The sequence below is a fragment of the Rhodnius prolixus genome, unplaced genomic scaffold (genome assembly GCF_049639745.1).
Source record: "Rhodnius prolixus isolate KJV_2025 unplaced genomic scaffold, Rpr scaffold_8, whole genome shotgun sequence".
Lineage (NCBI taxonomy): Eukaryota > Metazoa > Arthropoda > Insecta > Hemiptera > Reduviidae > Rhodnius > Rhodnius prolixus.
In genome coordinates, this window is record NW_027411593.1 from 4,635,187 (window position 1) to 4,663,133 (window position 27,947).

General features: G+C 31.6%; 2 protein-coding genes across 3 annotated transcripts in view; one reads left to right on the plus strand and one right to left on the minus strand.

Moving 5' to 3' along the window:
* Positions 1 to 1,117: 1,117 nt before the first annotated feature.
* On the plus strand, positions 1,118 to 26,750 carry LOC141450716 (brefeldin A-inhibited guanine nucleotide-exchange protein 3). 2 transcript variants are annotated; one of them, XM_074121422.1, is made up of 31 exons: positions 1,118 to 1,511; positions 1,585 to 1,718; positions 2,881 to 3,015; positions 3,097 to 3,262; positions 3,980 to 4,103; positions 4,205 to 4,426; positions 4,534 to 4,666; positions 5,513 to 5,610; positions 5,689 to 5,873; positions 5,964 to 6,124; positions 6,214 to 6,285; positions 6,512 to 6,662; positions 6,892 to 7,052; positions 7,172 to 7,322; positions 8,109 to 8,207; positions 8,552 to 8,695; positions 8,807 to 8,978; positions 9,644 to 9,760; positions 9,838 to 9,942; positions 10,228 to 10,543; positions 11,779 to 11,958; positions 12,044 to 12,263; positions 12,345 to 12,471; positions 13,205 to 13,386; positions 13,466 to 13,636; positions 13,723 to 13,837; positions 16,578 to 16,806; positions 18,253 to 18,273; positions 18,781 to 19,004; positions 20,242 to 20,884; positions 22,497 to 26,750. In XM_074121422.1, the coding sequence occupies exons 1-31, from the start codon at positions 1,427 to 1,429 to the stop codon at positions 22,710 to 22,712; spliced, it is 5,259 nt and encodes a 1,752-aa protein (XP_073977523.1). In that variant the 5' UTR covers positions 1,118 to 1,426; the 3' UTR covers positions 22,713 to 26,750. The 2 variants fall into 2 exon arrangements, with proteins under 2 accessions (XP_073977523.1, XP_073977524.1); XM_074121423.1 differs by lacking the exon at positions 18,253 to 18,273.
* LOC141450728 (uncharacterized) overlaps positions 26,212 to 27,947 on the minus strand; it is a 60,904-nt gene continuing 59,168 nt past the window's right edge. The window contains exon 5 of the mRNA XM_074121460.1: positions 26,212 to 27,937. Coding sequence (XP_073977561.1) covers positions 27,447 to 27,937 — 491 coding nt within the window. The 3' untranslated portion in view covers positions 26,212 to 27,446. The remainder of the gene's footprint in view (positions 27,938 to 27,947) is intronic.

A 27,947-nucleotide genomic window follows, 5' to 3' on the forward strand; every position in this document is an offset into this window, starting at 1 on the left:
TCACATACACTGGTAAGATTACACTGCAGGCTCTAGATTACGATATGAGCCTCTAGCAGTTGAAGTCCAAATGAGACAATCTGTAAAAAAAAATGAGAAATCGTAGGTCTAGTAAAAAGGTGAAATAAGAGGTCATGAAAAAAAAAATAAAAAATTCTTCACTGGGCTGGGTTGATTAACCCATTTGCGATATGAGTTAAGAAGAAATGATCTCTCATATCCTGTTAGACTACACTGCAATTGTAAACTTGGGTTATGAGATCTACATTTTCAGATCAGAGAAGCTCATATCGCAAATAAATGGGCGGCTTATCTGCTAGAGTAAGGGTTGATACAATAAGCATCTGTTATCTGCAGTGCTTCGGAGTACAGAGTTTTATTTATAACTATTAGGGCAATTTATACGGTCTCTCTCTAAGCGTACACTGCACTAAGAAGCGTCCTTGAACCTGGATCGTTAAGCACACCCTGCATCATATTCATGATCCGCAGTAGCTTCCTCTAGCTTTAAACATCTCTTAGTACCGAAATAGGGCTATAATGACATAAACTCACAAATCTCTAACTTCTGCTTTCTTCTAAAAACATCACCTACTGAAGAGCTCTTTTTTTTTAACGCAAATGCCTATTTATTCTCGAACGAATTTTCGTGCTACAAGAAAGTGTAAACTATATTAAACTACTTGAAAACTAAATGGTTGAATTGGATATTTAATATTAATTCATAATTTGATAATAGCTACTGACAGAAACAGTTTTTCATGAATTTATACGTACAACGTCTCGGGATATCTTATAAGCAATTAACACTAACATACTTAAAATTAATGATCGGCACAATTCGATAGAGGTTTATTAGTATTTTGAATTAGCTAAATTTCGTTTTTGTTCCCTTTTAATCGTGTAAGTCCAAAAAAGGAGAAGGTTTTTCCCATAAATCCTTGAAGATAATCGAATATTTTCATCAAATCATAGTAAAAAGCAAAGTGAGACAGAAATTATACTAAATTAAACTATTAATTTTTTTTTATATACGTTGTACTTTCAGTTTAAATTTTGTACTTGATAATGATCATTTCTAGCCTAATGTAATACCAATAACTGTCACCAGTTGTTAGGTTTACTACTCGGTACTATGGTACCGGCTGTATTTGAATCGATAATTCGTGTAAAATAGGCCTTTCCCACAACAGCATTGCCCCAAGTGGGTGTAAAATTAGATAAACCACTCAGTGGCATCTCCAGAACACTGCACCAAAAGCAAGTGGACAAGATATGGCATTACATTTTTACTGGAAATGAATTATTTATTTTGTAATTTCATCGTATAATCAGTGTGCTGATAATGTCTTCAACAGTGTTGGATAACATATCATAAGATTGGCTAAATAAGTGCACCTACTCTTTGCCCTGTGTTATGTGAAGGATGGAGGATTTACTATTACAAATTATTAACGAATGTTCAAATAATCGGCAAGCTCATCTGAAAGCATCTGCTCAAGTGGCGTATGGTAAGAAAATATCATTTAATGTATTAAATGTTTACCTGCATCAAATCAGTAATAACATTATTTTCTTTCATAGATTTACTACAATCTCAGCAAAGTCTTCTAAGAGATCCAGCTCATGAATTACGTTCAAAATGTTTTGGCGTATTCCAGACAGCTCTAGAAACAAGAAAGAGTAAATTTGTTTCATTGGCATTAACAGGTTTACACGTAAGTGAATGTAGTACGTACTGTTGAGTGGAAGTTCACATTTCTGGATAATCTTAAGAGTGTTTTTTTTTTTAATTATTAATGACAGCCAACTGACTGGTTTCTCTTCATCATCCAAGTCTGCCCATCAAGTTTGTAAACAGATGTTGCCTTAGCTCTTTGAGGTTTCCATAAAAGACAGTTTCAACTGGCTAAGGTGAAACATGTGTACACAGACTTAATGAACAGAAGATAATTTAAAACCAAAAGATAAAGATTTGATCTAAAGCCTCGATGCATCTACTAGCAAGTGGGCGTTTCTCATCCTACAGCTAACATTCGTTATAGATATAATATACTTTTCTTGGTTTTCCAATTTGTCTCGTGATAAATTTCATTAACATCAAACGAAAATGACAAGAAACTACATGAGAGAAAGTCGCAACCCGTAGAATTATTTCTTTGAAATGATAAGACTTCTACCATCGTATCATGTTTGACTGCGGAAACTGGCAAATTGCATAGCACCAATTAGCTTTGCGTCTTAATACCAATCGATGCTCATTTGCTTTACAAGCGGTTTTAGCTAGATTCAGATTTGTATAGGAGAGTGGCTATAAAAACAAGCCCACTTGTCATTGTTACATGTATTTGCTTGTAAATAAAGTTTACAATGGTAGAATTTTATCATCAACTACTTCTGTAAAACTCGTTGTTTTTGTAATATATGTCAACGTTCAGTTGTTGGACACGGATACCATAGGGGTCTCAAGATCTTTGAAGAATTGGGTATTCCACTTCCTCCCACCGGAAAAGATTTGTTTAATTTATTCTCAGTCGAATATGCTTACAGAAATGTAAAATTAATGTCAGAAAAGTATGGAAAACTTTGTTGCTACATTTTCTCGCTTTCTCCGAATCCCTAACATAACAGTGTTATCTTCCCTTTACTTTGTTTCTGGATTCCCAAGAAATCTACCTCAGTTTCTAAACTACTTGCACCCTCTAACATATCAAGTTCCATTATATAGAATTTTGTTTTCCTCGACGAGAACTATTTTTCTTAAATCCATCAAGTTCGATTATAGAGTTATGACGTCCAGATGCACGCTCTTTCGCTTAAATAAATTGGTTATTTATAAGCAATACTCTTATTAGCTCACTGATGTCATATTGTTTTCAGAGGATCTTAAGAGATGACCGATTTCAAACCAATTTTGAACCAGAAGATGATTCTTTATGGTTACCTTCACAATTTTTACAAGCTACAACGTCTATATTGTCACAGTCAGATGACACACAAGTTGACATTCTAAAAGTAGGATTTTCAATAAATTTTATTGCACTTATTCGAATTTACTTGTTTCTTTTTTTTGTATTGGAAAGAGTTATTTTCTAGGTATTATTAAATATTGCTTGTTCTTCATACTGGACAGTAAATGGACGCATTATAATCCAGATGTTAGCAATGTGTTGCGAAGTTTATGAATATGGAACAGAAGCAGTGAAAACTGCTTCTCAGGCAGCAGCCAATCAAACACTGAGAGCTTTCTGTCATCTGTTAGGTAATCAATCAGTTTATTTTGTTAATGTTTATATTAACACAGTGCTGTCTTCTTACTAACCCTTTTTGATTGATCTATTCAATAATCCTATGGGAGCCCAGTGCCAAAAAAGGAGGATCCGAATTATTAAATGTGTACTAGTATATTTCTTATCTTCAGACACCTTCCAATCGCTAACCATTAACATTCTGGACATTTCCACTTCTATACAGTTTCGTTATCTAGGAGTCAATAAGTCTGTCTTGCAACTTGGTAGTTGAGAGGCTCCGCCAAACGTTCCAGTAAACCATCTATATACAACCTTTTTCAGTGCAATGTTTTTTATGCGTAATTTAAATATACTTATTTTAATCTCTAATCGCATCCTTCTATATATTATAAATTTTTCCTAAGTGAATGAATTTACCCCAATCTGATTCTAAAATTTTCGTTTCTGTTCACTCCCTCCCATTCAGGTAAATACTCCATATTTCCCAACCTCTTCTAGAGAATGTTTGTGCTGCTTTTCTTTCATGTCCCCCTAGTAGTAGCTCTGGGCAGTTGATAACTTATATTTATCCAGTAAGTATTTCGTAAATGCATTTTTTTTTTCCAAGAAAAAGATTGAACAGTAGAAAATAAAATCTCAACTAAACTAAAAAACATGATTGTTAAAACCTTCATTTGTCGCCCCATTTTAAAATGTGGCTACTAAGCCGTTCATTTGTTTCATTTTAGATGTGGAATCTCTGGAAGCTAAGGACAATAAAATGCACGAAGTTGGTAGTGGTGGTATTGACTGTTTCAATGAATTGATACCTATTTTGCAATATATCTGTAGTAAGCTAGATGAGGCACAAACGTAAGTTCAGCACAACTTTTCATGTTACAAAAAACAAAACAAAAAATCTGGACCTGTTTGTTGTTTAATTGTAATAAATTGCTTGATTTTTGTTTTTATAGTGGGCAGAGTAACGCTTCGGTTTTGTTGTTGCTGGAAGGTCTTCACACAGTTGTTTCTAGCCTACCACAGAGAGTACACACTAATTCTCATTTTACTAAGTTCTTATGGCAGAAACTTTGCCCAGTTCTGATAGGGCTAATGACGCCACCTCGTAATACAAATATTACATTCACCAGGCTGCTACCAATGGATTCACTTCCTCAGCACAAGATTATATATAGGTATGTTTCACTTATTCTAGCATTTCATCCAGCCATTTTAAACGTTAAATTCTTTAATGTATAACAAAATCTTATTAAGTATGAATACAAAAATGTGTACTTTTTAGTATTGCCGGACAATTAGTTAGACTTGTTGGATGCGTTTGTTCACTAAGACCAGTATTGGAATCAGTTTATCACAGAATGCTACTATATCCAAGAGTACCACAGAGAATGGATTCATTGAAAGCACTAACTGAGGTCTGTGGTCAATATCATTATTTTGCATTAAAAGATTTTTATTAATTAAGAATACTTGTTTAAAAAGAGTAGAGGTTTATGGACAATTGATATCGAATTGTTCTGAAGGGGGAACAATAACCTCTAGCTTCCATGTAAAATACAGTTAAAAAATATCTTATGATTCTGCTATTATTACTTTTATTTTTATTCGATTTTTGGGAGGTCCTAACTTAATCCTGTTGAAGGCCCTTCATTAAAGCAGTTTGACATGCTACGTGCTAATTTTTGGAAATATAATAAACAGTGTGTGCTCTCGAGTTTTTTTTTCCGAGATAAAGAATCGTAGAAAATCTGTAAAAGTATAGTAAATCATGCAGTAAAGGTTTAGAAGTTAAGAGACATTGCTTGAAGAACCTTGGGAAGGATTTTATTCTGTTAAATAACAACTGGCCTCCAGGAACTGTTAAGAATAATTAAAAGAATAAAGATTACGAATCTGGGTCTCAAGGTGTGAAACAGTAAGCTTCAATTATAATCTCTTTCAGGTTTATGACGGAAAAAATAAATAAAAAGAAATGTTAGGCATTAAATACGTATAACTGATATCGTTATGAGTAAAGGAAAAGATGTTTATACCTTGCCAATTTCCCTGAAGAATTGGCTAGCCTACATTACTCTACGGGGTTATTTGCTCGTAAAAATCAGTAGACTTTGTTTTATCATATTAGTGTTTAGGGATGGAGGACACTAGATATAGAATCACTTAAACAGATTTTGGACCCAATTATTTGTAATGTATAAATGTAATAAATAATAATACAAATGTAATAAATTTGTAGTGCAATATTTTATTCAACATTTCAGTTATTAAGAAGTCCAAGCCGGTTAGTTGACTTTGCTGGACCACTGTTAGTAGAGGATGATAGAGGTTGCCAACAGAGCGATATGGCTTTGACAAGGCTGTCAGTATTCATCAGTAAATAATTATGATATTAAATTCGATGATCACCTAACAATTTAATGCTGTTTTTATTTTTAAGGGTTATGGATTCTTTACAAGAATGTAGCGAAAGCAAAGATACTAATGTTATTGCGGCCACTGTAGCCTGTATTGAAACGTTGCTATCAACCCTTCTCCAGATCTCCAGCGGACAGGCAATTAATCACATTTATGTAACGAAAATAAATTCTATCTATCCATCTTTGGTATCGTGTGATTATAAAGGTTAATTTAGATTTTATTGATAAAATCTGGAAATATAAGTTAATTAGTATTTTTTCTATGTACGAGAGATCCTGTTCTTCAAATTTATAGGGCCATTAACTTATCAAACACTTTGCCGATTACCAAAGTTGTACAGAGATAGTATGATGGAGAAATCTGATCTAGAAGATGGGGAAAGAGAAGAAGGAGACGGAACTAGTGAGGATAGCAGTGATTGTTCTGATATAACAGAGGATCATCCTAATTCTGATGTAAGCTTTTGTTTTTAGAGAAAATATATAAACTTAAAATTATTTTAAATAATTATTTTCTTTTGAAAAATTCATTTTTATGTTTGTAGTTAGATGAAAATGACGGTGTATCAACAAAAATTGGATTTCCAGAAACGCTAGGTTCTGTGCAACAAGAAAAGGTATAGTTGAAAGATATACTAGTTTAAATCTAGTATTTAGGAGATTCAGGACTGTTTGACTAACGACATAGCTGCAGCAGTGTTCATGTTGCGGCTTTCACCTGAATAGAAAACTTTTACGACTCATTATAATTTGACGTACTTGATCTTCGAAATGCCAAAACATTTCTTTTATCATGGCTTTATAGCAAGTAAATATTTTTTAAATGATTATTTTATTTTGCAGATTTATTCTAAAGAAAGTGGTGACTGTGAACGTGACAATGCAAGGCATTTTGTAAATACCCTTCTAGAGTTTCTTCCTTCTATTTTACCTTTGAAATATTCCATAGAAATTGATGATGCCATTCAAAGATTTGCTTCCAATTATTGTCAAGGTAATTTTGTACTAAGTTTTATGTTTGAAATTTTCTTCAAAAAAAATTATTTAGTAATAAATTACCTTTACAATTTGATCACTTAATTTTTATGACTATAATTGCTGTAGAGAAAGATTGTAGAAACGTTTCAGACCAGAGTATCAGCAATATTTAAACTTCTAACTTGTTATTAACGGGTGAAAAGGAATCTAAGAACCTGAGTGCGACTGAATGATCTGTATTTCAGGATTGTACTACAAAAAGAATAGAATTCAGACTGATATTGAATCGGCAATTGTAAACGCTGATGGAATTTATTTAGCTACATATTCTGCGTTATCATTAAATTTAAAGTTGATCAATGTAGGCTATTATGATCACTCTTCCGATGATATTCCAATGACAGAAGTTAGTATGATTTTTTTTTAAATATTAATTTTATGTTTTTATAAAATACATTTTGTATAAAATGATCTTTGACTTTATTATTATTATTTTTATTATTATTATTATTATTATTATTGCAGGATCAGTTCGTTAGTGAAGTAGAAGAGAGCGGAGTACTAGTATATTTATCTTCGCGATGGTTATGCGAAGTTTATCAGCAAGTTCTTTGTATCGATCTTTTAACAATGGCTGGATGTGAAGCTAATGCTTCTATTCTTAATCTCTTATCTGGTAAGATATTAAAATATAATTTTCAAGTTAGGGAATACAAAGTCAGAAAAAGTTTAACCGTCAGGGATGTTTAATTCCACAAACCTTTCATAATTGATTGATTTGCCCCAAAAAAGGAGATTTCTTAATCGTTATTTGCTGATGATTACAGCTAATGATGCTGCAACACTAAGCTTAACTTAGCCTTAACTGAATTTGCTAAACAGTGTTGGAAAATCAAATTAAATGAATCCAATTCAGTTCACAAAAGAGACCAATAATTCATCATAAAGTTCAAATTAATCAGAATATAGATTGGACTGTAATTGTAAAGTAATTGATACTGACATTGAACTCAGACTAAACATTCACCCCAGATGCGAATATTACGGTTAATAATTAATTCGTAAGGGACTAATTGTTTCTCCCTTCCCACTTCTAAATCGAAATTCAACATAAGCTACTCTAGGATTGTAAATAATTAATTATGTTTGACTGAACTTATAATAAAAAATATTTATTTATAGATGGAAAATATTATTTACCTCAGTAACAATTCTATTACCGATATGATAGGCCAAAATTAAAAAACTTCTTTTAAGAAATAACAGACACTTGATTAAGAGAATTGTAATTTTTCGTTGGTACTAAAAAACTTGAAAGTAACTAATGAATTTACTCACCTTAGAATGCTATTCTGACAGTGCTTGACAAAAGTTTCTTGTTTGCTAATTTACTAATCCAGAGTTAATTAACCAAAATTTAGAATATTTGAATTTTTAATCTCAAAAGTTGTATCTCACACAGATTTAGGTGGAATTTATTTTGAAAGTGAAGTCCTATCTGATTGTGTCAAATTGGAAAAAGCTGCATCAAGACAGTACACCTCGCCTGAAGTGCAAGCAGGTTTGATGTATTTATTTATTTATTTGTAATAACAGAGCCGAATATACTAAACAATTTCTAGTAACCTTTTGAGAGAGTTATATTTCTGTAAAGTATTGAACTACAAGAGTAGTTTTGTGCAAAAAAAAAAATGCAGATTTTCGAAGTGAAGTTTTCTATGGAAATATTCGTTAAGAGGCCTTTGATTTGATTTGATTTATTTTTTAAATTAATCAATAAATAAATTGTTTTGAACTCCGGCTTATGAATTCTTACTTCTTTGTGCTAAATTCTTTCCCCTTTTTTAATCCTTTTCTGTTATCTTAAAACGCAATTTTGAAATCGTCCTGTTTGATTGATTTTAGGCTTAAAATTAGCTAGAAGAATGTTGACCTGTTGCTGGGACTCTATGTTGGCTATTTTGACCGTGGGCGTGAAAGGAGATCAGAATACTGTGCCACAGAGTCTTCATGCTCTACATAATGCAGCACTTCTATGTAATGCTACAGGTAAAAAAACGAAAATTTACTATAGAAGTAGTTGAAGATCAAGATAATTTTAAAGTCTGAAATTATAATTATTTAATTAAAATAACTATAATAATTATATAACTTACACAGGATTACAGAGACGTAGCGGTACAGTGTTTTCCTTATTAAGCAATGCTTGCTGTAACTCCCAGGATGAGAAACCTTCATTATTAGCTAGTTATGCACTCAGCCTTGATGTACTTCTCAGTAGATCTCTTGAATTGGCCAGTCATGCGCCTCAATCGTGGCCACATGTACTGAAGTAAGTTTATATAATAATTTACTTAATATTTAATTTCTTATTTCTTTATGAATTTTTATGGTTCATATATGTAATGTAAAGTTGATTATTTTTAATAAAGAGAATTTTTATCATTTCGAAAAACTGTAATTTAAATTTATAGCATCCCTCCTCTCAATAACCCCTAGTTTTGTTAGATTATTCTTTATTTTTTTTTGTTGCCCTCTTCCTCTTATTTCAGCAAGCATAATAATTCCTCGTGGTAGATTGGAAACGTATTTAGGAATCATGAAGTCCCTGGGGATGTCCAGCCTTACAACTCAGTAATCTTTAAAATCGATGTTCAAAAGTATGAATTGCCGATTCTTTTCTTCTTTAAGGTTATAGCTAATTTTTTTGCAGCTGATTCATTAAAACTTCTCTTCTAATGATCTGTCAATTTTGTTTATAAACGGTTTTTCAGAAAAATGGTTTAGGGAAATTCTGTCTTGCCAGAAGTGGCAACGTCTACGTATAGTAGATTTAAGACAATAATTTCTTCAGTATTAATTCGAATTTAGTCTATCAGGTACTTAATAATTGAAATGTTAAAGAGTCTTATGCAAATTAATGTGCAGAGATAATTATTTATTTAAAATTTTATTAATATTTTAGTTAAATATCTAAATTCTTGCCTGACTTTTCAGATGCTGTCTACATGTTAGTCGACTTGAACATTTGATGGCCTACTCTCAGTCGGCAAAATCAGCCTCGAAGATAAATGGAAAATCTCAAGATAGTCAAGACCTTACAGTGTCGGTCATGTAAGTTTATTATTTACATAGAGTAATTGTAGTATTTAAAATATTGAGTAATTTATCACAAATAAATAATATTTCAGTGAAGGTGACGTTGCTAGCCTTATAGGTGATTTGTCAGGCGTCTCAGTTTTACCTCAAACAACTGCTGCAGCCGTTTTGTGCATTCTTTCTCATCATATAGACAGGTAATGCAATGTTAAGAGTTGAGAAGTGGGATAGTTAATGAAAACTTCATGTTGACTTATTAGAACTTATAGAATCTTCACCATAAATTATTAAGAAATAAGCTGTCTCAGATTAGTTGATCATTTCCAGTTATTTATGTCTTTAAATTAAATTTGATATTTAAAAAAAAAATCACGTTACCCAAAATAATAATTCTTACAATTTCAAATTCTAAAAAACCTTATTATTATTTTCTTAATGTGAGTTTATAGACGAAATACTTTACGAAACCTTTCTTTCTGAAGGTTATTTGATGATGCTGCTGTGAAATTAAAACTGAACTCACTACTTAGCTTCTGCAGCGCTGTATGCACCGCCTCGGAAAAACAATTAAGGGTAAGTCCCGGTGGTAATAGCGGTTCAAATACCGGAAGCAATAAAGATGGAGTAAAATTGCCTATTGGTTGGTGGTGGAATTCAAGTTCAAGGAGTGGAAATTCAACGCCTCCGCCGTTACTTCTTACAAGATTGGCACAACTGTTGATAAAAGCAGCTAGATCTGGAAGACCTCTTATTCATATTATGAAATTGTGGTCCGCAGTTGGACCTCATCTTATGCATGTAAGTGAACTCCCCAACGATTAATCTTTTTGCTATCCAATATTTCAAAATTTTGATTATCAAAACATTTGCCTAATTGTAACTGAGTAAAGTTTTTGGTTAGTTTAAATTTAGATTTGTCTAAATCCACTAGTATCTAAAGATGGTGGCTCCCTCAAACATCATCGTTGATTCATGGAATGTAACCGTCTTATAGTTTACAAAGCATGTGAATTGTTTATTGATGAACAAGATTTCCTAGCATTTTACCTGAATTTTCCAATAGTTGTATTCCTCAACCATTTCTGCTGGTCCTTATGCATGTTATGTGAGTGTGTGAGTTTTGTAAGACTGCGATATCCGCAAAGAGGTCAAGATCACTGAAGCTGGAAACAAAACCATCCGGAGTTAATAGTTGAAAAAAAGAAATCGTTATGTTTATAACATAATTACAAAACAAAAACCGCTCCTTAACAGCAAATAAAGATGAATTTGTGATAACACTATTCATTTGAACTACAAAGAAAAGTATAATCATGTTTGTCATTTATTAAACTAAAACTGGATAGAGCTCATGCTCCTTATTTACTCTTTAAACTTAACATCAATTAGTTTCCATCAACATGATTTTAACTATTTTAAAAGACTAGAAAATTTTAACTATTTTCAAAATAAAATACAAAAAAAAAATTAGAGAACTCGCCATTCAAGCCATTCACACTCACATGACCAAACTAACAGACAACTTCTTCCTCACCCTTCACTCATTGCCATCCTCATCTCATTACCACCTTTGGCGAGCCTACAGCTTCAAGAATACTGAAATCTAGACTGTATCAAGTTCTTTAAAGAACTGGACTCTGGAATATGTATCGTTTTGTGTAAAGCTTTTTGTGAGCTGATCCCTATTTAATTTGTAAATATAATTAATATTAAATTGCACACATACACGTCGTTGAATACCAGGTGAATCAAAAATGAAATCAGTCAATTCTGAAAATCAGACTGATGAAATTTTTCTTTCTTCTCGGATAAATAAATCAGTCACCATAAAAGGTGAATAGTACCTACGCTACATCCTAAGCACGTTATATTGTTGATAGGATTGTCTGGGAGCGGCTGCAATTTCAAATTAATACGACCTAATCGTCCTAATGTGGGTGCCAGTGTTGGTTTATATTTCGATCATTTTCTTTGATCAATTTACCTGCTTATTTCTGTACTGATATGCTTGCATTATACTGACTTTGTTTTAGGCTTCTTGTCATAAAGATCCAGGAATTTCAAAATTAGCAGTAACATGTATTCATGATGTAATGACTACTTTATTAAACGAGAATACTGAATTAGAACATTTTCATTTTAATGAGGCACTTTTTAAACCATTTGAAAATCTATTGTGTTTAGAATTATGTGAAACTGATATACAAGATCAGGTACGAAGAAAAATTAGTGGAAAATGCGATTATCTTATTTACAAAATCTTTAAAAGATGGATTAAATTTTGAATTTAAATTTCAGGTTGTAAATTGTATATGTGAATTCGTGGAAGGTAGTCACGCAGAAATACGATCTGGCTGGAGACCATTATTCCGTGCTCTTGGAGGCGTTAGCACCACTAATCATATTACATCCCTTTTAGAAGTGTTCCAAGTGTTTCTAAACACGGAAAATCCTCTTGTGTTTGCCAATGCTGCAATGGACTTCATTCATTGTCTAATTAAACATGTTCGTGGAAATGGTAAGCCCATATTTTATGTACACTTTAATATTAAATTTAAATGGATTTGTTTGTTTTAATATAGATTAATTATTTTTTAAGGAGTAGAAGGCGAAGTAGAAAATGATAATGACTGCCGATCAGTGTTGAACTTCGTAGAAAGATGTAGCCAGATGTTATGTCTGATGAATTCTATGCCATCTTGTCCTAGATTCAACACGGCTAGGAGGTACAGACTCCTTTGTACAGGCACAATTAAAAAAAAGAAAGAAACAGTAAAAATACTTTATTGTCCTTAAAAGTCAAAATGACTTTTAATGGTATTATAATTTTGACAACAGAAATCTTATATTACATTATTTCCCTCTAACCTTATCGAGCAAACGTAAAATATAGCATTTTACTTGTTGCATAACAAATTTCGAAGCCAACAATTCATTTCTATAACACCCGAACTACCAATACAAGTCAAATCTTATAAATGATGACTAATTGTTCAACAGAAGATTAAAAATAACAATGAATGTTATTATTAACAGAGATACCGAAGATATTAAACTTTTCAAGCGTGAAAGCGAAGTAGTCGTTAATTAAATCAGTATATTGGCAAGAGTATCGAATTTTTCGATTGTGTAGTGACTGTCTTTTCATAGAGAAAATATTTAGAAAAACCTAATGTACTATATTTAGTCAAGTATATGTATGCTTTCATTAAAAGCAAAATAAATCGATTAAAGTAATGCTTATTAAATAATACATTCCAATTACTTCCTTTATGGCTTGTATGCAGGAGTACACTTCATTTGTAAATAAAGATCAACAAATTATGAAGAATATTCGGACATTTAAGGGTGTAACTAACTAGTTATTAAATGTTTGAATTAGAAAAATCATATCATACTAGATGAAACTGGAAATTTAAAAAGCAATAACCTTTCATTTATCGTATTTTATTTTAATAGGTTAGAAGAAAGACTGGATGAAGGCGACGTCTTGGATATAATGGACATTGGTGGATCGCTGGCTGTGTGGGCAGAACTTCTGGAGGGATTAGCTTCCGTTGTACCTCTCTCGCCATTGGTTTATCAATCTGCTATTCTGGACATTCTATTTTCCATCCTCACAGATATGATGAATCAGCCAGGTATTCATTTGATTTCAGTACTTTTACAAGCAAGGGCCATAATTAAACTGAATACTATCAAAAAATTATTTACTTTCAGGCCTAGAGTTTACAGTTTACTGCGTAACCTTTTTGATAATTTCATCCATACAGAGATGGCTTGTCAACAATAGTCATAATATTGCGCTTTGGGATAATCAGTCGAGTAGTTTTAAACAGTATTGTGGGATGACTACTCATTTTGTTGTAAAAATCTTGAATCATTTACAATGTAAGTTTATCTAAATCTAATTTTATAAGAATATTTTTAATAATTTTCAATTGCAGTATCATTGTATTTTTGAATTCGTTTTCTAGGTTGTGATAACGTAAGGGCTGGCACGTCGATGTTAGAACAGCTAATAAATGCAATGGTCGAATGCGTTACAGTTCCGGTGGAAGTTGTTGCAAGGCTTGGATGTGCGTGTCTCAGGTTAGTTCTCAGTTCATCATTTTGGTTTGATTTTTTTTAAAAAAAAAAACATAGTCGCGAACATTAAGGTAGACATTTTGGGCATTAAGAGAGGTGCTTACAAAGACACAATACTATGTTTATTTTTCTTCTTAGAATCTAATAGAAATGCTCAACTTTCATTCAGTCATTTTTTCGACGATCTGTTCACCAGTATGGTCCTTTCAATGACTATTTTATTATAATAAATAGAATATATAAACTTTTTAAAAGTTGCCAATACAAGGATAATTTGAATTTAAAAACAAAAATACAGCTTATGAATGGCCAAATAAAATTTCTAGAATCCAAATGAAAGTACCATACTTGAACTGAACGAACTGCAACTTTATTGTCTTTTTTGGTGTGTGTACCCACCAGTAAGACCGCAAAGTAATAATAATAAAAGATGACCGACCACAAAACTTATCGCATACTAAAAGTAAAATTTATGGATATTCCCTTCCAGCTAAGAGCTTTCTTTCAGCTAAGGTGTTTAAAAGACATGAAGCTTTCAACATGTAATAAATATTTATTTATTTAATGTGTATCCATTATATTGCTTTTTGTTCTGAACTATTATTGTAATGAATTTTATGGAAGGTAACCCGGGTTTGAAAGGAGTTTTTATTTTATTTAGAAAAGACTCAGGGATCATTACCTTTCTACTTCCTCTTACCAGAAGTTAGAGGAAGTGATGCAATCGGATCGGGTCAAATTTACGTAATGGAATTTTTACCTAAAGGGTTTAGCGCTTCATTTGAATGTGATCGTGAATTTGAATGTATACCTATGTGTATAAAATCTCGCTTTTTGCCAAAATACGTTAAACAGAATTGCGAATTTAATGTTGCTTTTTTTTTCAGATTTTTGGCGATTTTCTTTAAACGATAGTTAAGTCCATTGCGCTTTTAAATAGCGTTCATTTTATCCATCATATTTCGAATATTTTCTATGTTTGATAAGTTTCGTTAATTCGTCCATCATCAGAAATAGTACTATCAGTAAAAAATTGATTTTCACTTTTAAAACTTCCTTCATCTGTGTTTACTGACTCAGTCATGGTAGTTACTATTTACGCTTTAAAATTTAGTTATTTACGAGAAATAAAAAAAAAAACATAATTATGTTCATGAACTGTTCACGATTTTGAAAATTAGCCCAAAGCTTAAATTTTTGATTATATATACTGGTTATCCTCCTATAATACGGCATTTTACAATACGGTTTCGCTCTAAACAGAAGTTTGAATCGCGTATTTTTTTTTTATCCGTTGTAACCTGTGGTGTAGGTTAACCACTGCGTGTTATCTCCTTTCCACATCCTGCTCCTCTTCACTCTTCGACACCTTATTAAGCACTGCATCGACATCATATCTTTGACGCTGAAAGGATTAAAAACAGCAGTTTCTTGAAAATGTTCACTTACAATTATTATGTGTATTAGAGTAAGAGAAAGTCGAATGAGTGATTCAGATTTTTATTCTGTATTTGCAAATTCTACGTTAATATTTGGTTGTTAAATTTTCTTTTTCATCTTTTAATGTTAAATAATATAGATTTTCATGATATAATTATGTACTAGTCCTTTTTTTTTATTTTATTTGGTTCATAATAAAATATGTAAAAAGCCAGGCATCGTCAGGTATCAATAAAAAGTTTGAAAAAAATATATATAAAAATAAAGAAGCGAACAGAAAGCATTGAGAGGGTTTGTCTGGATCGATTAGTAATGGCTGGATGGTCGATAGATACATGACACCTACATCTGCTATCAATTTCATTCACGATCTAACTACTACCTTGCTTTTCGTAGTTTGCTGCTAATATATTCTGTTAAATATATTTTTTTTTATTTATTGGAGTAAGAGTCAAAAAAATTGTCGTTATTCAAGCTTTATTATCTTATTGACATCTGAACTCATGTTTATTTACGATAACTTAGCTATGAATGGTTTTTACCTTAAACTTTCATAAAATGAAAATAATTACAGACATGGCTTCAAGCCCATAGGCTTAAACCATAATAACCCGAAATAGCGAGAAAATTTGAAGAAAAAAACAAAACAATTAATGTGCTTCAAAACTGATAATGAAACATAACACAATTATGAGGTTATGAGGCCTCATGAGGGACTTAGAAAAGAAGGAACACACATAAAGTTTGGCATCATGGCTTGAAGTAAAATACGAAAAAGAGCAGGATTTCCTCTAATAGTTTCATTCCACGTTCCAAGGCCCTGTTTAGCTGACAATACAGCAGCTTCCACGCAGCCCAATAGAGTATTACAAGCTCCTGAGTTCCTTCAAGAAAATTTAAAACAGCTCCTGGACTACTTTGCTAGGTGGTGAACAATCTTAAATCTCAATAGCTGTGAGTCACAAATATTCACTTTATGATGACCAAATTAATTATTTGTAATAGCCGATACCTGGGAACATAGAAACTTCTACAATTCAGCAACAAATTTATACAGAAATGTATTTGCGCAGAATAAAATTCAAGAACTCAGCCTCGATCTTACCCATCAGATTGTTTATTTTTATTTATTTTTCAAATTTTGGCTCCCTTCCTTTGGAGCATTGGTTCAACGAATTTAGAGGTTACTAGGGTTTACAAAACAATATTATTTCTGCAAAAACCGACATTATTGCAACTCGCCCCTAAAAAATTTATACTTCTGTTGACCTAATTTTTTCCTAAATGAATTAAATTGTTTTAGACATATTGTAATGAGTGGTAACGGCGTCTTGAACAGCGAACAGTGGCATATCCTGGTGTGTGGTGTTGAACGAGCTGCTAGTGCAGTTCTCCTGCCGCTTGCACTTCTAAACTCCGTGTATAGCCGTAATTGTCATAGATATTATGGCGATTTGGCACATATCAAAGTAGCAGCTAGAAAAGATTCCACTGCGCAGCGAAACGCACGACTTCGGCATTTGGCTCAGCAGGTAAAGCAGTTGTGTGATTTTTGATTTAAAGTAATTTTTGTTTTCATTTGCATTAGCCTGAATGTAACTTATTTTTGAAAAGAATAATAAAATTTACATTTAAAAGATAATATTAAAGAATCCAAAAATAAATAAACTTATGAGGTACACTCTCCCGACTTACTTTTATCCTTATTTGTCTTTGTTTTTTGACATAGAGCAGCATGAAGCATCAATCCTTCTTTACAACTTTCTTCCACAATGTGTCCCATATATTTTTTTTAATAAAGAGTTTTTTCTTCTTTTTTTGATGGGTTATTCTTCCTGCCTTCCTTTTGAGGTCTATTGGACCTCTCACTGACATCAGGTGAGACCAGGCACACTGCAGCTTTACTAAGAGATGAATCAGTTCACTTAGGATCTCTAAAGTAGTTCTTGGAAATGAAATGGGAGCCACCTCAAGAGGAGTAATAACTTCCTGCAGTTCTTATCTTCCTCTCTAACTATTCCGAAAGAAGCTCACTTAAGAAGATTCTTTGAAGGGTATATTCCTCACTTACCAGGCTCCAAATACATCGGGGAGTCGACTTTTAGGGATGATCACTCTCTGGAAATCCTTGCACCACCTCTCCTCGCAACGATCTTCTCAGATATTTTAAAAGTTGGCCTCTCCAAAATACGAAGTAAGGGGTATTTCAGGGATAGTATACCACCCTTCCATCCCTAGTAACCACCCAGGCTTTATAAAGAAATCCCAGGAATCAGGGGGCCGGCTAATTGGGATTGCCACTATAAACCTCCTTCCTTATCAAAAAATCCTCTTTCTCCACTTGGTAACTAAGCAGGCTTTCTGGGGAAATCCAAAGGGAACCCATGAGAAAGTAGAGACAGAGTTTGCCTCCCCCCTCCACCGGAGGACATTAATCTGTACTTAAGAAATTTTGGAAATACTCATTGACTTCCTTATCCTATGCACCATATTTATTTTTCACCAATATTAAGTAGGAATTTTTGGGGATTCCATAAAAATGACACGTTAGATATAAAATACCCCCAGTCACGTCACAATCCAAATGAAAAACAAAATTACACAACTTGTTTTTCATAAACAGGGGATTTCCGGTGGTCCAGAAATAGAAAGCTTATTCGATCTCAATACTTCCATTTAAGAGAAGAGGCGGAAATGTAGCATGCTCTGATTTCTTTAAATTTGTTGTAATAAATTTAGCTCTTACTGAGGGCATTTCTTCCAATTGTTGTTCATATTATTATTATTATTTTTCGACAAATTATCATGATTATGTTTTTCATATCTACTTTCCGTATTCTATTTTATTTTTGTACCAGTTCATAGTTTTTGTTTTTTTGAAGTTTATAAATAAATTTTAATAATGAACTAAACATTATAATGACTATTTTGATGTAATTATAATTTGAAAGAAATTGTCTTTTTGTTTTTTGTTTCAGTTGAATCGAACTGTTGATAATGTAATTGTCTCTTTTTTTATTTGATTAATTATTGATTTTTTTAAATTTATTAAAATAATTAAATAGTCATAATTAATTGCTTCCAATTGACTACACTCTTATCACAGTAAAAGACACTAAAATTATTTTGGTAGAATTTATCAAAACAATGTTTTTTCTTTTTTGTTGGGCACGTAATACAATGAAATATTGCAAGTTGCTTTATCAAAGATTTTCCTATTTTTTTTAAATTTTTCTTTTTAAATGCAGTTTTATAACTCTTTTTATTTGTTAAATTCATCTGCTTTATTTTCTTTATTTTCAATTTATTAGTGTTTCTTTTTTCAGTTTCGTCTACTCTGGCTTCCTCTTTAGTTTGTATGTTGCTTTTATTGCCTGCACAATATTAAAAGGTATTCGTTTGTTAGCTTTTTTGGTTTTTATTTCATTTATTTTATTTTTTATCCGTTATCTTTAATTGTTAATTTTAATGTTTTATTATTATTTTTATTTCACCTCCTGTTTCAGGTGTTGCTTTTGGAAAGTCAAAGAGCAGATGTTTCATTGTCCGCCAACGAGGAGAACGATGATGAAAGGAGTTATGTTCTGTTGATATATGAAGATGTGAATGCAACAGTCACTAAAGATTGTGTTTCGTTAAATAATCTACTTGTAGCACTATTGGCTCATCAAATGCTACTGCAGACTATTGGTACGATACTCTTGCAAGGAACACAGCATCTTATACCTAGGTAATTATTTCTTTATATATTTATCCCTCTTTATTCAAAAACTTTTGAGTTTGATCTTTCACAGAAAATGAACGTTCAACGCAAATTGAACTATAGCGTCTTTTTGTCACTTTAGCTGACTTTTGCCGGTTCTACGTATTTATCATAAATTAAAAATGGAAACTTGTTGAACCTCAATTTTGAAGTTTCTTTTAGAACTCTCCAGGCGGTTTTATTATAAAGTCGATCTGTCGAAAGTGTCCTTCGCTTAATTGATTTATAAGTTCTTTTACGTCTTTGTAGAAAACAGTCTTTCAAACTTTTATTTGTATAATTTTCTAGAAAAATTCGTTTTAGGGCATTTTAATGAATTTTACTGTTTAACTAAGCACATATAATGGTATAAGAATATGTTCAAGTATTGTTTTTTTTTAAAGGAGTACCCACCCAGATTTGTTTTGCTTGAAATTCTATTCTTTGATAGACTAGAATTTTGATAGAACTTTGATACTTTTACTTATCAAATGAACTTTGATTTAGCTTTAAAAACTATTTACTGTGACCTTTAAAATGATGTGATTTTAGAGGAAGTAAAATTCGCTGGGTGTTCTTTAAAGTAACAAATTTTTTTTACAAGATTCTTCAATCCTCCCCCCTCCCAAAGTTTCAAAGTCTATGCTATAGGTTTGCTTGGAAAAAACTTGCCCTTGAAATTTAGAGAAAAGCTGTGGACTCTCGTATTCGATTCCTAAAATCGCACTTCTGTTTTGCCTACATTCTTAAATTTTGTTACAATTATTGGCAAAGCAAATTTGGTGAGCTGGTATGTCGATACTGTATTACTGGCAAAATAGAACTTTGCGACATTTATGATTACATTGCAAAAAAAATAAATTGTCTTAGAATAAAGTTTTAATTAAAAGTGGTAGTTCTTTACACATGTACACATACGTATTATACGAAGTTTATAGAAAATTATCGTAATCACTGGTGGAAACTTAGATTAAAAAACGGTTATAGTATTAAAACGGAATATCAAGTTTGTTTTCTATTTATATTTTGCAAAATTCTGTTCATACAACTAAAAACTAAAAACAGGTTTCAATTTTTCGGGATTTCGTGAGAGAAATTAAAAATATATACGGTCTTTCATAAATTTTTAGGGCATTACTGTTACATTAATTCACTATATTTGGTTAGAACTGCCTTGAAAAATAAGTTTAATTCTAAATTAGTAATAAAGTTTAATTATTTTCAGCCTTGCTGGAGTGGTATCTAACATGAGCGATAACCGAATATTGGTTAACCTTCCAGAAGAAGCAGTTGATAAGTTACTTAATTGCCTAGAGCTTTCATACAATACGGCAGTGGAATTCGATTCTCGTCCAGGGCTGAAGTTTTTATTACAGAAGGTAGCGCAGTTGGATAGAGCGGCTAATCTTTATAGGCAAGCTGGTGCAGCCTGGACAATCAACTTGATTGCCTTATTCGATCTTTGTATAAATGATCAGCAACAGCGTCAAGGTAACGGTGACACCACCATCAGAGAATTCATGCCAAAACTGAGACAGAGTTTGGAACAACTGTGCGACACATATGTTGACGTTTTATTGGACAAAGATGGCGTTCATTCGGCTGTTGATAGATTTGATGAGAAAATTACCTTTATCATTGCACAGACTGATGATTTAACTGATTTAATTTCTAACACTAGTGGCAATTCTTCAACTAATTGTAGTGATAAATGTGAAGAGGAGGCTGGTTGTGCGGAGGATAATCGCGAGGAATTAAATGATGAAGAAGGTGATCGTGTTGAGACTGATGGATCAGAAAAATCTGAAGCCGACAAAGGAGATTTAGCTGCTGAAATTGAGAAGCAAAAATGTGAAAGTATTTGCAAGGTTAGTAAGTTTTTTTTTCTTCACTGAATTTATTGTTATAACTTCATTTTGAAAAATGTTCCATGTGGTTTTTCCACATTCCTTTCTGTTCTTTTAATTAATATTTATCTATCTCTCTTAAAAAATAAAGGTATTTCGTCTGTATGCAATTCTCAGTTTGACGTCGTACATGACCTAATATTAAAGTATAACAAAATTATAAATCGTCTAAAAACTTATGTTTAGTGCTATTTGATTCATTTCTTTTAAGAAAGAGGTAACATTCTGACATACACTCACACAATTCTAATTGACAATACTATCGAAAAAGTGATCGGGCCCACAGAACTTGACAATTTTGATGATTTTAACAATAAAGGATTTAAAAAAAAATTGCCGATGCTATCGAGCATGCTACGATCGTTAAAATCAACGAAATTATATTATATACTACTAAAAATATATGTTTATAGAAACTTTAAGACTTGTTATTACGTTAACACACGGAGAAACTTGCGCTAAAAGTTTAGTAGTCTGTGGAACTTAGGATGTGAATGTCGCACACAAAGTTGAAAGTAGAAGTTTAAATAAGTAAATTGCAATTGAGTAAAAAAAAAAAAGAAATGAGTTTTAATAAATAAGAGTTTAAATAAAATTTATAAATTTGAAATTTACTCTCTTGTGTTAAATGAGTTGTTCCTTAAATTCATTTTTTATTCCATTATTAAATATAGTGTTAGAGTCGATTATATCATGAAAATTTTCGCATCTTTCAAAGTAATTTCTAATAATATATTATAAATTATGGAAAGTTACTAAAATATGAATAAGATATTTAAAGAGAATGAAACAGAAAGGTGTTAAGAAAGTAATAAATAAAAGAACGAATAAATTACTTATAAGACAAGTCTTTTTTACCTTCAACTCATGGCTGACGTTGATAAATGTAGCCGTACGTCTTAACTTAATGTTTAGACCTATTTCTTATTCTAACACTTGTACTTCTAACTTAAAACTTATTTTTAAAAAATTAGATGTGTATATGTTGTGAGAATAACCTTTAAACAATTTGTTTGATGTAAAGTACCGTATTTCAGTGGATTTTTTTATGTTGCGTGCAAATTTCAAAAATTAACGTTTACTGGGTGCGAATTTCGAATAACTCCCGTTATTTAGTTTTTGAATCCTTGAACAATAGTTGTGACTTCCTTTAAATCGTATAATTATCGGCTTAATAAGCTATTGATCGAGACGTATGATTATTTGATTCTGGCATATCTACGCTGTGCTTTAATGTAGTATGTAATCAAAGAATAAAAAAGAAATATCAAAGGAAACACTACGTTTGTATTTCGTTTGATACCTAACAGAGACAATGAAAATGAAAATCCTTCAACCGAAAATATCACAACTGAAAGAATTTTTCACTTTTTTGTTTTTTCAAAAAGGCCCAAATGATCTTTTAGACTTGTTACTCATGCACACAAACAGATCTACAACTTTTATTAGCAATACTTTTCTTTGAAAATTAGCTTAAGGGCTGTTACAGTAGTGGGAGATCTTTAATAGAATTTTTTGTCGTTTTATTATAAAACAATTTTAATAATTCTTTTCTACTTACTTTTTTTTTAAGGACCGAGAAGCGCACATGGGCGTTTGGGCGGAAATGTTAGTATCCGCAATGGAATTATTGTGTCAGCTAGACGACACACACCTGAAGACTCTATTGCCTGCCGTCTTCCCAACACTTAGATCTTTAACAGCGTACTCAACACATTCGTCGTTAAAGCATCAGCTAGCGAGGGTTTTTGATAAATTGGCTAATATCTATGGTTTCGCTAGCTATTAATTATTCCCCCCTACCCTTGAACGAGAAGACTTAATATTTCACACTTTAGCCTTGAAAAGAAATTAGACCGAATGATGTACACTTTTCAAAAAATCTGAACAATGTTAAAAAATTATATAAAAATATGTAATAAAGAGCACTACATTCAGACAATATTTAGGTTTGTAAAAATAATTTGTAAAAAGTAAAAATATTTTCAAGAAATGAAATTGCTTGTTCAAAAAATAAGAATAAACCTAAATTGTAACCTTCCCAAATTTATAGATCAGTAGGTTTGTTAGCATTATTTTTGACAAATACATAAATAAATACAATAAGTAAAGTGTTCAGTCAAAAAGCGTCCAAATAATTTCTGGATTGAATTTAATAGAACAGTTAAGAAATACTATGTTTTATGTTACGTCAGTAAAGCTGTAATACTTTCGAAGTTTTTTTTTTTTCTAGAAAAGTGTACTTTTTTGAATCATGATAAACTTTCTAAAGTCTTATAAACATTTTTCAGTCTTCTGAAAAAAAATTTGACCTTTACAACTTTAGAGTAAATATTTTAGAGTTGCCAATAATTATAAATTGGCATAATTTAAATTATAAATTGTCTAACCAAAAAAATGTACATATATTTAACCTGAGAACTTTAAGAAAAGAGTACATGAATTAGTATGATTTTATAGATAGAACAAAGTTTGTTGACAAAACTGCAGGCGCTGTAGGGTAATCAGCAATCGTCGGCGTGAATGATTTGAAGTGGGTAAAAGATTCCTATTTTGCAAACGACTTTCCAATAGGAAGCTGTAGAACAGACTTTGATAGATTAAGGAAAAGTTGTAACGGAGTGATCAAGTAATAATGTAGAAGCCATAAAAGTTGAAATGAAAGTAGCAGAGAACGTTTGATGAGTGATCGCGTTAGCTTTAGAATGGAGAAATCATGATAATATTTCTGATTCTTTTCATGAGGCGTTTAAAAAGTAGCTGTTTAAAATACACCCTCACAGGAATGTGACTGAAAGATTTCTCAACTTGAGTTAGTAGTACCCTGAGACAAGAGAATCAACTCCAAGAATTGGCAACTCTAGCTTCACTCATCACCTACTTCTCCCAATTTGTTTACCTTTTCATATCAAAGCATTCTTCAAAATTGGCTTTTAACAAATAATCCACTAAGTAATCAATTTTGTTCTCCTTTTTCAAACTTTATAATGTATTTCATTGTTGGTAATACTTGTTCTACAGAGTATGTGGTCCAAAAAATTCTGATCTAAAACAATAAACGTTAAAAAAAAAAAAAAAAAAAAAATAGAAAAAAGTATTTTATGATTTTTTGTTGTTACTAGTTTGAGTTGATGGATTTTTTTTTTGTATGGTTAAGCAAAAAGTTGAAGGGGGATGTCATTCAAAAATATAAAAAGAATTGGCTAATTTGTATTTTGTAAGCATTATTTATAATTTAGCTTTTCATTAGCTGTAAATTTAAACTATAGGTATATTTGATTTTTTTTTTTTATTAAAAGAAAAATGGGAATTAAAAATATAACTTCCTTTCTGTAAAAAATTAAGCATAATGTTAAAATCTGATTTAATAATAAGGCTGTGATATAGATTTTGTGTAGTTTTACTTTTAATTTGCGTTTTACTTTAATGGATATATATAAAGATCAAAGAATTTTTCTCCTTTAGCTTCTCTAGAATAAACTTTTTCTTTTTATTAGGTTTGTAATTATGAGACAAATTAATCCTATATATTTTTTAAAAAAAGACGCTAATTTCAACGATATTTTCAAGAAATTTAGATCGTATATTGATCATTTTCAAATTCTGCAACATATTAAAACTTTTAGAAAATTAAACTTGTCTTTAGGTTAAAACTAAAATGCTAACATAATATTTTATATTAAAATGAAAACTTTAAATGAAAAATATTTTGAAGAAGAAATTTTAAAGAAATTACCGGCAAAATAATTATTGCAACTTAAAACTAAATTTACTTTTCGTAGACATCATAAGCAGAAAATATGGTAGCATCATGAAGATTTTTTATTGTGGGTATTCGTTTTGAAGTTTACTGAGTAAGAAAAACTTGTTTTTTACAAAATGGTTTGTAAGTGCTCTTGCAAACGTCCAAGTGAAAAAATTTTAAAAAAAGAAAGAGAAAAGTCGTAGTAAATACCATTCACTAATGCGATTTTTCATTTTAATGTTTTTTTTTCCCTTTAAATCGGCTCAAAATGCCTTTTAAATTGGTTCATTTATCGTACGAATTTCAATTCTGGGCAAGGATTTTTAAATGTACAAATTTCCAGTATTCATATATTAATCATATGTGGCAGAATATGATTTGAGAAATACGATCATCACTCGTGAATCGGAAATTCGAGAAGATAGATGAGAAGAGGAAAAATAAGCAGACTAAGTAAAGGTTCATTTAGGACAAACTTGAAATAAACATTGAGCAGAATAATCTTGTGTAAAAAGGTATACAACTTTTTGAAAATTGGAAAATAAATATTTAATATCGCGGACACATTTAATGTTTTTATGCAATTAATGGCTTCCACTAAAATCATTTGTACGAACTTGTGTAGTCGAATAAATAGAAATAATTTTTTTCGATTATACCACACTCATATAACACATTACATATATTCGTATATATTGAGGGACATAAAAGTTTACTTTTTTTTTTAAAATAAAAAGATACATGACTATTTTAACAAATTTTTATAATAATGTTACATGATTTTGTTTTTTAAGAAAACAAAAAAATTATAATAATAATCTAATGTACAATATCAAATTTTACAAGGTAAATTATATAATTACAGATTATCACATTATATTTTGATGGAAGTATTCATCAGTGAATTGTATATTTATCTACATTTATTGAAGAAATTTGTAAAAAAAATAAAATGATATTACACATAAAAAGAAAAACAAAGTATTATAAATTTTACGGTTGGATAATGAAAATAAAGAATTTTAAAAAAAATTAGGCAATTCATTATTTAAAAGAAGAAAAAAAATATCGGCCAAAATATGTTTACAATTTTTATACAAATCTTTGGTACTAATTTCATTGAGAAAATCACGATATTCATTAGTTATCTTGGGGGGGGGGGGAAGTACCCGAAAAACTTTTCTGGTTTAATGGAAAATTTAAATAAATTGAAAGTTGGCAACTAAACAGACATTACAAAGAATTTCACACATGAACTCGGAACAGCCTGAGAAGGGGTACAGGCATCTTCAGATTACAATTAGGGGTAGACATGTTGGAAGAAAATATCATTCAAGATTATTTCTATTGAGTACTGAGAGAAAATATTGACAGATGTCTTGACACTAAACTAAAAATCAATACAGATGAATCGAGGAACAGTAAGAGAAAGATTGGAGTAATGACCAAAAAAGACAATCGAAGGTTCCTAGGCGTTTGAAAGGTGTCCCAAGTTCAATTCTAACAGAGATTTCAGCAACACGAGCTAATTTGGTAGTCATGGCGTTTATGCTTGTTATAATAATAGAATTCTAAAATTGAATGGGTTCACACTGACAATATTTTGGGAAAGAATACCAATTGTTACCCTATTTTGGGATTTCTTGTGTGATACCATGTTTACTAAAGAATCTATCTATTCTTGGGCCATTTACAATCTCATGCACAACCGAAAGCCATACGCTTTACTTTCACCAATGCGCCTCCGTCTTATACCCAACTTAGAAAAGGCCTAGTTCCGGTGTCTAGCGAAGGGCCGGCCACGCGCTTTCTCTAATTCTACCCTCTTGCATTTTCTGAATTTTGAATCCTACTCAAATGCTTTCAACTTCAAGTTGTACTGATGTTCGTTCATAGAATTTAAACCAGCATGATACAGATGTGTCTTCCAGCACCCAACCTCGATCGACTTACAAAGAAAATAATACATTGACGCAATAACGCATTGTTAAAACAGTAAACTTAGCCATCTAAAAACAGACACCAACAAAGTTTCAATAAATCGATTTTATAAATTATTACCTTTAATTCCGCTTTCCTTTTTAATAAAAGGCAAAATAATAAATAATTAAACTACCCCAAACTTCCGGTAAGACTTGATGCACACTGTAATTTAAATAAAAAATACAACAAAATTGGGCAAATTTAAGTAAAAAAGAGAAGTAAAGTAATGCCTAATTTTTCCAGAGGGCTTTACGTCCAACAACCAATTAGGTATCGGAGACGAATAGCAAAACATTCTTTAACTATAACTTCTTTTTTTTATTAACCATTAGATAAAATCTCAAGGTCTAGACCGGGAATTGAACCTAGTACCACAATTCTTATGAGCTTTGCGGGAATCGCCGCTAACCAACCACGGCAATACAAATGAAAATGTTTTTCAGCGGGAGCTCCAAGAAAAAAAAAGGATAAGACCAATTACTTCATTTAACACATACACCATGAGAATGTTTATTAAAAACATTTATAGAAACTTTTTAAGAATTATTTGATAAACTCACATATATTGGAACTAAAATGCAAAGAAAATCTTGTAAGGACGACGACGTGTTAAATTTTTGAAATCATTATCGGCTGAAATGTATTTTTTCCTATATTATATATGAATGCAAGATACTTTAAAATGAAGAAATGAACAAAAAAGAGTACACAATGACGTATACTGTATACAATGAAGGAAGAATAAAGTGGGTTTGCGGAAAGACAATAAAAACAACTAATTACGGGTATTTAATTTTAGTAAGGCCTCCAAACCGATGGATCACCATGTTGTCTGTCGTACCTAGTCATCTGGTCACCAGCGTTTGGCACCTGTTCAGCCGTGTCCATTGCCCTCTGTCCATGTCCTCCCAAACTTATGGTCACATTATTTGGCGCAACAATTGTTGTCACATCGTCACCATACTGTTCCACGGGTTTATATTCGGACACGTTGTGTACATGCAAATGTATTTGATTTTGGTTAACCGTGGAATATAATGATGGATAGAGCACCATGGATGGTCCGTAGTGTTGAGCTGGAGGCGGGGGAGGCGGCGGAGGGGGTTGCGGAGGCGGTGCCGTTACTTGGCTCGGTGGGGGTGGATAATAGTTATAACCTGCTCCAGTTGTACCGGCTGTACTCCAATAACCTCCTGGATCATATCCAACTCCGTGGCATTCTTCCGGTTCTAAGCTCGACTTATAGCTCCCTCCAGCTCCTGAATAATCTAGGTTTTCAATCAGTGCTGAAACAAA